Source organism: Parasteatoda tepidariorum, chromosome 5 (genome assembly GCF_043381705.1).
Source record: "Parasteatoda tepidariorum isolate YZ-2023 chromosome 5, CAS_Ptep_4.0, whole genome shotgun sequence".
In the NCBI taxonomy this organism is placed as follows: domain Eukaryota; kingdom Metazoa; phylum Arthropoda; class Arachnida; order Araneae; family Theridiidae; genus Parasteatoda; species Parasteatoda tepidariorum.
Genome location: NC_092208.1, coordinates 70,532,815 through 70,546,256, shown reverse-complemented (window position 1 = coordinate 70,546,256; position 13,442 = coordinate 70,532,815). Strand labels below are relative to the sequence as shown.

Genomic DNA, 13,442 nt, shown 5'->3' with positions numbered 1-13,442 from the left:
TATGAGGCTTATGCATACTTTTTGCTTATTTTAATGTTTGAGGTAATATGATTCTTTAAACTATGGAATGTATAGTTTAAATAGGCCTTTCATGTTATATCATTAAATTTAGTAAAACTATTTCTCAGACATTAGATTTTAACTCTAATAAGAAGATACATATTTTTTTTCTGTGTATTTACAAATATTTTTCCGATGTGTTTTGGATGTTCCTGCTCTAAAAAGAAAGAGATACTATTTTGTTTTCGTTTGCATAAGAAAGAATATCAAACATTTTTCTTTTTTAAATTTAATAAGCCGCAATAAAGAATGAACGTTACAATGCTACACGCTTCATTAAAGACGTCTCCAGAGTAACAGAATGACGGTTCATATAGAAATCGCAGGTATTCGTCTTATACAACAACGCCCCCTATAGTTCGTTGCGATCGCGAATCCCATCATTCTTTGATCCAAAAGTAGCGAACCAATAGTATGGCAATGCACGGCTCTGGTTAACTTGTTTAAAGACCCATTTTCAATGCCTGTTATATGGATGGTAGATCGTTGGGCTGGGGTTCAAAATTCACCGCAAGACTTGTGGGTTATTATTTCTGACTGATTTTTACGCTTAAGTTTGAAAAAACGCGCCATCCAATTTTATTTTACTTGTAGTGTTTTCAATACAATGCGTTTTTTTAAATTTAACTGTCACAGAAACAAATAACAAATGAATTTGAAAAACTCCGAAATGCTACCCAAACTATAACAAACGGCGCTATTTTACACAAATAATGCCAAATAAGGGATATTACTCAAAACATGGCAAACCTTACACTTTATCAATGTTGTGATATTAATTTTATTAAATTTATTTAAGACTCGTGACATGTTTGAATTTATAAATTACGGAAAAATTTTATGAGTGGTGAAATAAAGCTCAAGTTTTAATCAACTGTCTCCCTCATCTGTGATTTGTCAGATTTTGCTAGTTTTTGTTTTCATTTGCTAAAGCTTTAACTTGCATATGTAAACCTTTTAATCGTCATCTTTGATAAGGTATAGGGACAAAAAAAATAATATGGGCACGTTATTTATGGAGAACACTGCATATAAAAATATGAGTAAAAATTCTCATAAATAAAATTGCAGAACTAAAAGACTGACTTCTCAATGATTAATGGGTCAAGCTATCCTCAAAACAGTTATTACTTTATTAAAATAAAATTAAAATAAACACATTTTCAGTTGTACTTTAAGGAAAATCAATTGATTTTCAAAATTTAGTAATATGGCTCACATTTCTTAAAAATTCAAAAAATGTATAAAAATTTTCTAATTTTCAAATCTTTAGACCTCTAAATTTCGGCAATATTTTTCATAAAAAAAAAAAGAAATAAAAAAAAAATTTAAAAAATCTGTATTATGGTTTTTGCATGAAATCTGCGTATTTATTTGCTTGTATATCAATTATAACATTTTCTATGGTTCCATATATACGAAAATAGAAAGAAAAAATTCAAACAAATATCGAATGTAGTTACAAGTAACATGGTGTAAAAATTTAAATTTTTAAAGCACTTAATTATACTTTAGGCTGATTGTGAAAAAAAATTACCTTAAAGTTACATCTTCAACGGAAAAAAAAATCCCAAGGGATTCCAATAACATATAATCAAAAAGCCTGCACGTGAAGAAGTTTTGTTTTGGTGGAAAAACCATTGTCTTTTTACCAAAAAAAAAAGGCTCAGAACTTTATCGATAATACAGGTAGATTTTTCAATATATTTGGAATTATTTAAAAATTTAATGCAAGCAATAAATTATTGTTCAATACTTTTGCCTTTATTTGACGCCTTTAAATTAAATTGAAAAACCTCATAATTAATTTTAATATCACAAAAAATCCTTTACGACTTCATACGATATACTAAAGCAATTTATCTGTGTAAGAAAGAATAATTTTACTCGCTACCGCAGGCACACACTGTTGTACTAAAATATGTTTAGGTCTAAATAGATATACTATTTGTGTTTTGACATTGTTTTTACTCAATCACAATCCAGAATTGATTACTCTTGTATTCTTGTCATAAAGGATTACTTGTAATTTTTTTCATTCATATTGGCTTAAACAGGCTATGTACTGATAAAGGTGCTCCATGTTGTACTAAAATACACCTGTAATATAGGTAATGTTTGGAATTTTTTTACGTTGTTTTTACGTAATCCTAATTACTTCAAAAAGTATTACTCTTGTCATTTTCCTAATGATGTTGATTTTAACGAGCTATATACTAATGAAGATACTCCATATTGCTCTGAAACGTGTCTTTAGCATAATAAATATATTGTTTGCAATTTTAAAGTTGTGTTTACTTAAACATAATTAAGTCATAAAGAAAGGCTCATGTCTTTTTCTTACGTATTTATTAGTTCAAACATCAAAATGAATAAATTATAACAAACAACAGAACAATTTGTAGTTCCTAAAAATCATTTCATGGAGAAAGCTCGTCGTTTCAAGAGAGAGGAAAATCTGTCTCCTCCACTGAGGCACATGGTTGATGTACTGTCGCAATGTGTACTTTGAGGGCAGCAGTGGAGATGATCTTGACAGCACACTGCAGATGGGTATGGGCAGCAGCCATAACTGCCATCTTGGAGCAGACAGCAAGTATTTCCATCAGGGCAGAAGTATTGTCCACCAGGGCAGTTGACGATTGTGGCTTTAAAAGCTTTGTTCATCCTTTCAGAAGTAACGGTTACTGGTCGAATCTTTCTTAAAAATAGATCTGGAACAATTCTCTGGTTATCGCATGTGCCCGCTGCAATATTGCAGACAGTGTTTTGTGGGCAGCAGTGTAAGCCATCTGTGCAGCAGACAGCGTTTGGCTCTGGACAGCATCCATAGAGACCTTCAGAAGGGCCTTTACAGCATGTTTGGGCTGAAAAAGAAATTCGAGTGAATGAATATTAAAGTAAGAAGTAATTTGGGTTGGTTGTTATCACTGAATTAGAGCTACATTATTGGGCTATTGGTGCCGGTTGGGTTTCGTTCTTACACCCCATTAACAGGAGGACTAGAAAAAGACTCCTGAAAGCGGTCTTCCAGCTTCACTGGCTTAAAAAAAAGGCACCATTCCTGTGGTTAAGAATTCCATCTTGCAAAGATCGAGAGAAAATTACCTTGTGACGTATAGATCCTATCATCAGGCGCCTGATTCTAAGCCTGACTTGGAGCTGTCTTCATCTGACAATGTTTGCCTGGAGCAGGCTAGCAGAATCAGTGGAGTAAAATCAGGTTCTCTTCTTTTAACGTCATGAGCCTGATGTCAAGCCTCGTATTAAGTGGGGGAGCTAGTGATGATACGAAGATAATAATGGTGCCTGGACAAACTACATTACAGATTAGATTGTAGACTGTGATTCCCAACCACCAAACATTAGGATGATTTCTTTGGGATATAAAAATTTGGATTTCGAAATTATACAAATATTGCTCAATACGTAAATTTTTAAGAGAAAGCTGACTATTTTAAATGCTGTGATTTAGAGCCAATCTTGAAACCTGAAGTTTGCTCCCACGCCTACAATGAACACTAGCGACCATCTTAAATTGACTGAGGGTGAAAAGGTGTTAAGCATAAATGTTATAATCTAGCATTATTTTTATGTATATTTTTGCGTTGAATCGAATTAGACCAAAATTAAGTTGAAATTATTGAAGTTTAGAAGATATAAGGGCTTTTGTTAATGTGGACCACAAAAAGAGCAATTTCGGTATATAAAAATAACCTTTCAGATCAAATGCTTTAAATTTATTGCTAAAGTTTTTTGACCTTTTAAAACAACAGACGATTTGCTTTAAATAGAAACTAGAATAAAGATTATAGAAGTGAAAATTCTGGGATAAGGATGGAAATGGTTGGGTCACGTAATTCGAATTCCCAGAGGAAAAATATCCTCTGTTGCTCTCACATGAGTCCCAGACAGAAAAAGAATCAGAGGAAGACCCAAGCATGCTTTTTAACTCATGATATTAAATTAGTCTTAAAGATTTCTGCATGATAACAGACTATTTCTGTTTTTAAAAACAAGATTAGAACGAGATCGAAAGTACGTCAAACTAAACCAGGATTTATGTTTTTTTTTTCTTTTCTTTTCTTTCTTTTCTTTTCTTTCTTTTTTTTTCCTTGCTGATCCAAACATGCAAAGATTTCAACTAGTTCGGATTAGCAACTTGCTAATGTAGTTTAATTGAGAGAGTTTGCTAAGCGTTTTCCTAAAATATTAACCGTAACACTACGCTTATTTTTACTTTCTAGTGAAGATCAACTGACTGTGGCTAGAAAGCACAAGGTTAAGAAAAATCTCTCCAACAAATTAAATATCGTACGTTAAATTACTACTTACAACTTGGGCATAATCCTTGAGGACAATCATCTGCATACACAGCGTAGATGAATACGCAGAAAACAGATGCAAATAAAAGACGCATTGTAAACCTAAAAAAAAAATTTAAAATTATGTTGAAATGTTTATTTAATAAGGCTTGGAAAAACACTTACTATGTAATACCGTATAAAATAACATTCTCTAAAAGTATGTAAACATATTGTGTACCTTGCAGTTCAAAAGTTTTTTAATTATTATTAAATAAAATGATAACAAATAATAAATATTTACTAAAAGGGACTTTTTGTATGAAATTATCTTTGAATAAACGAATTTTACAATTATGTACAAAAATGCTTCAATTCGCTTAAAACGTTTTCAAGATATGGAGAAATACGCAAATAATAAAATTAACATGAATTGTTCCACACTTTGGACTGATTTTGTAACTTAAAATATCTTCCTCTGCTAATTAATTAACACATTTAAGGTCACCCCCTTGAACCATTTAATATTGAGTCCTAAAACAGAAAATTATTCAGGAACAAGGTAGTCCGTTTTTTTTCCCTCACCAATAAAATTCATCAATTATTTAAAATGTTTAATAAATACTATTGTAAGCAACCTTCTTGTGTTACAAAATAGTGAATAAATAAATTTCATGAAAATAGCATGTTACATTTAGAAGAAAAAAACTGCACACTTATCATGCATAGATTTCTTAATTTAAAGAAACGTGCTTTTTTATTCGTGTAATTTTCGTAATACATTTTAAGCACTTGACGATTATTTGAGATAATAAATAATCGTAAATAATGCATGAATCCTATCCATGCATTATTTAAGGTTATTTAAGTGAAAAAACATTATTTTGGGCATAATTTTCGAAATTGAGTTTATTACAAATTTAAAATCCATGTGCTATTATTTTTCTAAAAATACTTTACTTTTATTTGCATTTCAATTATTTACAATGTTGTCGCAGTTTTTTTAAACGATGATAACTACATTGTAAACTACATTGATTCCTAACTCTAGTGAGTACACTTTGCTTCTAATATAATAGTTCAAAACATAGTTAATATGTTGTTGTTTTTTTTTTTTTTTTTTCTTTTTTNTTTTTTTTTTTTTTTTTTTTTTTTTTTTTTTTTTTTTTTTTTTTGCTTCATGCGATAGAAATTTTTCTACAGTGTTTAGTGCATAATAAACGATTAAACTAGCTTTACAAAATTTTATATTAATATTTTTAAAAAAAATTCGAAACTAGTCGAATATCTTAAGTTTTTATTAAAGCTTTAAAGTTCATGATACAAGTAATATACGTATCAGTTTAAAAATTATGATGTAAATAATAAACATACCACAACCTTTACATCAATATTTCAATAATTAATTGGAGAAAAATCTGAATTCTTTTAATAATTTGGATAGAAGTTTCTTCTTGTAGGTTATTAATAAACGTAGTTAATTATTTAACATCATCGCATACTTAAAAAACAATTTTATAAAATAATAAAAATAAAAGATATTTTTTTTAAGATACTTTATTTAGAATTTTGGTTATTAAGCAAATTATATACAGTACTAAATTTGAAATAAACAGTGAAATATATTACGAATTCCACTTATAAATTAACTTTTTAAGAAACATTTATTTAAATTTAAATTCATCACTAGTAACAAATTTAACAACGTTGCAAATAATTACTATACAAAAAATTTCATTTCTAAATGATGCCTATAAATATATTGTAGGATTGTAATGTAATCCTAGGATTAAACAAAATAAACTTCTTAACATATTAAACAAATGTTAAATTAAAAATTTCACTTCAATACAGTATTCATAAAAATAGCCTAGAAATATTTTAATTGTCAAATATATATTAAAGAAGGATTAAACAACACATAAAGAGAATACTTTTAATAGTTGTTGGCTACAATTAAAATATTTAAGTAATAAAGTAATATTATTAAAAAATATTGTTAGATAATTTCTCATCAATTTATGAAATTAAGTTCTAAAAATTTTTTTATTTTATGCGTGCTTTCTATCCTACTCAAATTATTGTAATGTTTCACAGGCAATGAATATTAAGATGGATATTAATTAAATCTTCACTTTATTAAGTATTAGGAACAAATAGTTTAATTATCCTCATAAATATAATACTTAAAATTTAAAAAATACGTGAATTAAGAAATAAAATGAAATGATTTCATTAAAATTAAATCAATAAGATCAAATATTAACGGATTAAATATCAATGGATATTAAAATAGATACTAATTGAATCTGCACAATAATGAGTATTAATCAGGGATTGCGGAACAGATAAATAAATTATAATCTTAAATATATTTAAAATTTTAAAAATGCTTAGTTTAAGTATTAAAAATAAATTTTGATTTCATTAAATTAAAATCAATACGATAAAATAATGACGGATGAAATATTGACGGATATCACAATGGATGCTAATTGGTTTTGTTCAATAATGAGTATGAGACAAGTATTGCGGAATAAATTGCTAAATTATCACCATAGTAAATGTTCAAAATTTATAAAATACTTAATTTAAGCATTAAAAATTAACTTTGAATTCATTAAAAGTAAATCAATAAAATAAAATTTTAACGTATTTTGCCAACTATAACAATAAATGATCGATTGAACATGAAAATAAAAAAGCTAATAAAAATATTATTCATTCAAAATATATTATTTCAAATTATCCTTATATTAGGAAGTAAATATTTCATAAGCATGCTTACTTTTACTAGAGAACGAACAATAAAATAATAATCCTTAGCGAGTAATAATTTTTTTTGCTCTCACCCAGTGTTTATATACCTCAAAATATATTGTTTGTTCACTTAAAATAGCTTTCTTTTGCTATCTGTTTCACTTTCAAAGCAGATATTATTGTCTTTTAATAAGTCACATGATTATAAAAATCATAAGTATTTCTCCTAATCATTTGCTTGCTCGCCAGTTTCACTTGCGATTTGGTGACAAACATTTATACTGAAGATAATAGAAAGATAATAAAAATTGTAATCAAATGCTAAAGGAGTTTTCGAGTCTTAATTGTTTTTATTGCATAATCTGAAAACACGATTTTCGATTATCAAGCAGTCTCTAATCAACATCGGAATAGGGCCGTAAGTCCCAAGTAAATTTAAAAATTCTGGCTTTTTTCCGATATCTGTGATAATATTTTGATAATTTAGGGTTTTTTTTTTTTCATGATATAATACTGATGCAAGTATAATGTTCCTTTCTATATGCTTGCTGCATGTTTTAATAGTATTTTGTAATTTGGTAGAGCTTAACTGCACTCCTCATAGCTTCTTCATTTATTTCGAGCTTCTTTTGTCCTTTTTTTTTTTACCATTAAGCCATTTAATCATTAACCATTTTGTGTCTTTGCTTTCCCTTCAATAAGAAATATCGTGCTAATTTGTCTATTTTGTTATCATACATGTTCACTTTGAAGTCTACAAAATAAGGTTTAAAATTTTCAAAAAAAATAATAAATAAATAATAACCAAACAAACAAAGCATTTCAAAAATTTATTTGTTGGAGCAATTGCACTCCTTTAATTCATTTTCTCGTGGTTCCGGGAATAAAGCGTTCGGGTCCCAATTAGAAGACACAAGTTCGAATGCCGTGTCTAATCAATTTGAATTTTGCTCCTGACTGGAAACGACAACAGTGCAGACATAAAATACCCTAAGTGGTAGACGGATCCGGTATCACCGTAACTTAAATGTCGTTGTGGTTTTCCTCTCAGTGTAATGCAAATGAGAGCTAGTTCCCTAAAAAAAGTCCTCCCTGAAAGCTAGTTTGTCCTATGATCCACGAATTACCATGTCTTCTGTGTTTGGTTCGAAATTACAAAGCTACAGAGCTGAACATTTATAACCTCAAACCCAAAAACGGTTCAACGTCGGTTACAAAATAAAATAGAATAATAAAAAATAAAAACATTCTCTGATCTGCAATTAAAGAAATGGTAATCTAAAATAAAAGCAAATTATTATTAACATTTTCAAGTAATCCCCTCTCAGATATATATTTTTGAAATCTCTGTAAAAATTGAAGCAAAGGAATCTACATATTAAGGGTTACGAACTATTATTTAGGCAAAGTAAAACAAACCATTTTAAGAATTTGACTTATCTCTATTGAGTAGATTGGGATCGAAAACATAAAAAATCAATTAGATCTTCTTCTTCAGTGGCACGGCAGCTTTGGGTGGGGCCCTGGCCATCGCCAAAAATCTTTTCCAGACCTCTCTACGTTTCGGCAACTGCCCTCCAATTTTCAGTTTCTAGAATTTTCTTGTAATCAATCAGATTCCATTGTAAAAAAATAATAAGGAAAGGAATGTCTTGTCAAATTATTTCGGCAATCAACCAGGTTTGATGCTTTTAACCTCTTCCTATGATTCTTTGTGTTTTCATTAATATTTAGTTTTTAATCATTTAAATCTTTTACTTAATGTGCATATTTTGTGTGATTTTCTAGTGTATGTTTTCCCTATATTGCTACTTTTATTACTACTTGCTACTTACATTACATATTTTTATGCTACTTTTGACAATCTATTTAATATATTCTAAAGTAAGGCATCGTGGTATACACTCTTATATAACTATGAGTTTAATTTAATTTAAATCAGTTTCTGTTGTTGCTGTGTCTTATCCCCCAACTGTCTGACGAAGTCAGATAAGATCCATTATACCATTAATCCTCAGAAAATCGAGAACCATAAATGAAGAAGTCTTCCCTGGCAAGACCCAAGCAGCAGGATGCGTTTTGCAGAGGCCTGCTGAGCTTGAGCAGACTGCAAAGATCCTCTTGCACTCAAAGAACGAGAGACTCATGGTGAGTTCACTTGCCCATCTTGAAAATGCTGTTCGTGAGGCTCTGTTAAAGTTGAGAGCAAGCGAAGAACCCGACTCTTTGCTCCCATGCCAGGGATGGCAGGGAGGGGTTTACCACTCCTTTGAAATTTTAGATTCAACCTTAGATTCCCGCGTAATCAGTTTCTTCTTAATTCCATTAGATCTGCGAATTCTTGGGTTTTAATCTACAGGGCTAAGATGTCAGATCTACAGGGCTTCGGCGTAATCAACTGGGCTTCGATGTCAAGGATTCGATTGATCAACAAGAATCAGTTTGTAAAAGTAAATGTGAGGAGAATAGATATCGACAATGTCAACCTTCAACTATGAAAAGGTACCCCACCGTAAAATCGAGTTGACGTGTCTTATATACTAGTAAAGTGGAATTATATTTTTGTTGTGGCAGATGCACTACAGTACTCCAACACCAGAATTATAGTTGAGATAGAATTCGATGTACGGATACCCTTAATTGATTCACTGCAGTTTTGGGAGAATCCGGGAGAGCTGTATTAAGATCACCATACTTTTTATTGCTGTTCGTGAGATCTGTATTAAGTTCATGGTCGCTCCCATTTTGATATTAGCAGTCGATTGTATACGTTGTGTGTGATCGAGACTGAGTAGCAACAGCACGAGGAGGCGGATAATGTCGAAGTCACAAGTAGCAAGTCAACTGTTCCATGTGGACTATACATCGAAGTAGGCGTAATTAGATCGATGTGGGCGTTACTGTCAATGTTGGCGTGCTCACATCACGTCCGAGGGACACCAATGTAAATCTTCATTTATGAAAAGGTACCCCAAAATAGTATCGAGTTAACATGCCTTATATACTAGTGAATTGGAATTGTATTTTTATAGTGGTAGTTACACAATAAATAAATAAATAAATAAAAATTTCATTGCTTCTTCTTTCAATTTTCTTATCCCACTTTTACTGCTTAATCGATTGTATTACTTAAACAAAAATAGTATAAAATAAGTCCTTTATTTCTATATTACATATTTACATATGAGTATAAAACAAGTTAAACGAGACTGAGATGTTTATTTCATAGGAAATGCAGGTGTCTTAGATTGTGATAGCATCAGGCTGTAACCATGGAGACAGTATTGAGAGGTAGCATCACATCGAGTGCCGTATGGGCAACAATGAACCATATCTGCACAACACATAGCTGAGGGGTATGGGCAACATGAGTATGCTCCGTTTGGTAGAGGACAGCATGTCGATCCGGCTTGACAATAATAATATCCACCTGGACAGTATACGACGCTATTTTGGACATCATTATCCTCCGAAGCAACTTCAGGGATCACTGTAAAAATGAAAGGAATTCGGATAAAATAAAGGAATTATAAAAAATTGGTTATTTTACTTTTTTATTAATTGTATTTATTTTTTTAACCTTATTTTTTTTATTTAGTTATTTTACTATCATTGCCTTGAAACAATCGTTGGGCTGAAGTACAAAGTATAAAATTTATTTATTTCATTACTTAAAGATAGGATTAAAAACTGAGTGGTTTATCAATTTATTAAGAATTATTTCTGAATTAAGAATTATTATATACACTTATTAAGAATATATTATATCCATATATTTCCATATATATTGCTTACTCCAAAAAAATAAAAAGCAAAGCAAAATAATATCAGAAAATACAAAATCTAATATTATATAGCATCAAACTAATGCAAAATAATATTATGGCGAGCGTTAGATAATATAAGTTTGCATAGAATCTAATATTATGTAATGCTGAGCAAACAGCGACCTCTTGTATCTTTCTAATATTAGAAGTTGTGCAAGATAACGATAGATTTTGCCGATTTTCTGATGTTATCTAATATTAGGTGCTACTTGGGTATCGAAATAAAATACAAAATTTATTTTGACATAATTCTTCAATATATTACTTTGTAAAAAAAGTTGATGGAGAAAACATGGAAAAAAATTACAGAATAAGGAAGAGAGAAGAAGAAAATTACTAAAATAAGATAACATTCATAATAATAAAAATCCGGAAAAAAAGATATAATCTCTTCATCTGCTCACACAATTATATCCGCAAAAAGAAGTGCTTTCTGATATTGTATCAATATAGCCAGAGCAAAATATATCAATACAACAGTGTGAGGAGCACTCATAAAATTTTTGAAACAAAATAGAACACATTAAGTGATAAATAACACGTAAAAAGCAGGAAATAAAATGTAAAGAAAATTAATTTTCTTCATTTTCTTCATTTTTCTCTTTTTTCTTGTTATCCTTTTTGTATTTATTTTTTATCTACGTATATATGTAAATGTCAAAATGATTGGCTGTCATTTTATAGAACTACATATAGAAACTTAGTTAAAAAATTTATAAATCCGAACTTACGTTCTGTACAGGATCCAGAAAAGAGGATGGCGCAAAAAGATAACACTAAAAAGTAGTACATTTTCAAACCTAAAAAGATAAATACATTTAACAACAAGTTTTGTTTTTTGATTACTTTTTATTGAGTAAATTTATCTAAGACCTTACAAATAAGCGAAAAAAAGCACTTAAATTTAATATTGGGTAGTTTATGTCGAAATATATCATTATTTAAAGAGATAATATTTTTTTTTTAAATGGCGGGCACTTGGGATGTATTGTTCCATTGGCCTTTTAGTGCCAGAACTGCTACTCTCTTCTCGTTACCCAGTGGGCTCCTGTGGCGAAGCCACGGCGGTGGAGCAGCGTCGCCCACGTCACACAGCCGCAAACCCGTTTGTAGGGCGGGTCACATTCACACAATCACACAAAGGAGAAAGGACATAGAACACAGAGAGAAAGAAACCTCCATGCCCTGAGCGGGATTCAAACCCGCAACCATCAGCTCCGCAGTTAGGCACGCTAACCACTCGGCCACCTGGTCGGGATTTAAAGAGATGATATAAAAATCATATTTTATGTCTTATGATTTCCCTAATTTCAATTTTAAAAGAATAGTTTTCTTATTTAAAAATGTTTCAGAAACAATTTTGATGCTGCGTAACGTTAGAAAGCTAACATTTTTTTTTTTTTTTAAAAGTAAACATGAAGTTTTCATAATACTTTATAGTTGATTTTATACAAATTAACATCTTCTTTTAATTGTTAAAAATTCCGAAAGAAATTCTTTGAAAACATCATGGTATTAATGAAAGTTTAAAAAAAGTTAAATACACTACAATTGAATTTTTTTTTCCTAATCTTTCGTACAATTTAGTGAAATTTCGATACGGATAAGATTTTATTTACCAATTATATCTAACCCTTTGCATTAAAGAATATTTTTTTTATCTATTTCCTTTCATTAAAGAACACAATGTAAAAGATAAAGCATTAAAATGATCTTTGAAATCTAAAATAGTAATAGATAACATTATTATAACAAACATACAAGGGATTGGACAAAATAACGGAAATACTTCAATACCAACATATGTTTTTTGATCTTCCTCAAAAAATACACATAGAATCATTTTATAAATTTAGAAGCGTTTGGAATATGCGATTTCTCATACTCATCAGTGGAGTTTAAGGCTTTTAGAGGTTTGAGGAACCGACAATAAATGGCGAATAGTGTTTTTGAACGCCCTATGCCAAAAAATGCAGCAATAAATTCGTAATTTATAACAATTATTTTGTTATTACAGTCAAATCCCCTATAGTGAACCTTCAAGGAACCGAAATTTCGTTTCACTATAACCGGGTGTTCACTATATCCGTTACGCAAGCAATGTAACTAATGGTTCCCAAACTCCTCCCTTTTATTACACATTATTCAAATAAATGACTGAAAAATATTATGTAGCAGCAAAAAATGTGTTATTTTTCATTACTCCTCGTCTTGCGTACAAAAGAAATGGTAAACTTTAGCTGATGAGCGATTCTCAACATCAGATATGGAAACACTTCCCGACTATCAGATAATTTTTCCCGAATTTCTGTTATTCCGTTTTTTAAACCTATCTAACCCATATATGGCAGTACTTTTACTTTCGTTACTTGTACCGCCGGTACAAGTAAAAAGTACGTACTTTTACTTGTACTTCGTTACTTTTTAAATTTAGTACTTTTACTTGTACTTTCGTTACTTTTTTAGGGAAAAAGTACAAGTATTTGTAACG

General features: G+C 30.0%; 1 protein-coding gene across 1 annotated transcript in view; it reads right to left on the bottom strand.

The window, feature by feature from the left end:
- Positions 1 to 2,390: 2,390 nt before the first annotated feature.
- LOC107447843 (progranulin) overlaps positions 2,391 to 13,442 on the bottom strand; it is a 131,534-nt gene continuing 120,482 nt past the window's right edge. The window contains exons 6-10 of the mRNA XM_071181073.1: positions 11,683 to 11,751; positions 10,396 to 10,614; positions 7,863 to 7,878; positions 4,396 to 4,487; positions 2,391 to 2,927 (exon numbers count right to left, since the gene is read on the bottom strand). Coding sequence (XP_071037174.1) covers positions 2,476 to 2,927; positions 4,396 to 4,487; positions 7,863 to 7,878; positions 10,396 to 10,614; positions 11,683 to 11,751 — 848 coding nt within the window. The 3' untranslated portion in view covers positions 2,391 to 2,475. The remainder of the gene's footprint in view (positions 2,928 to 4,395; positions 4,488 to 7,862; positions 7,879 to 10,395; positions 10,615 to 11,682; positions 11,752 to 13,442) is intronic.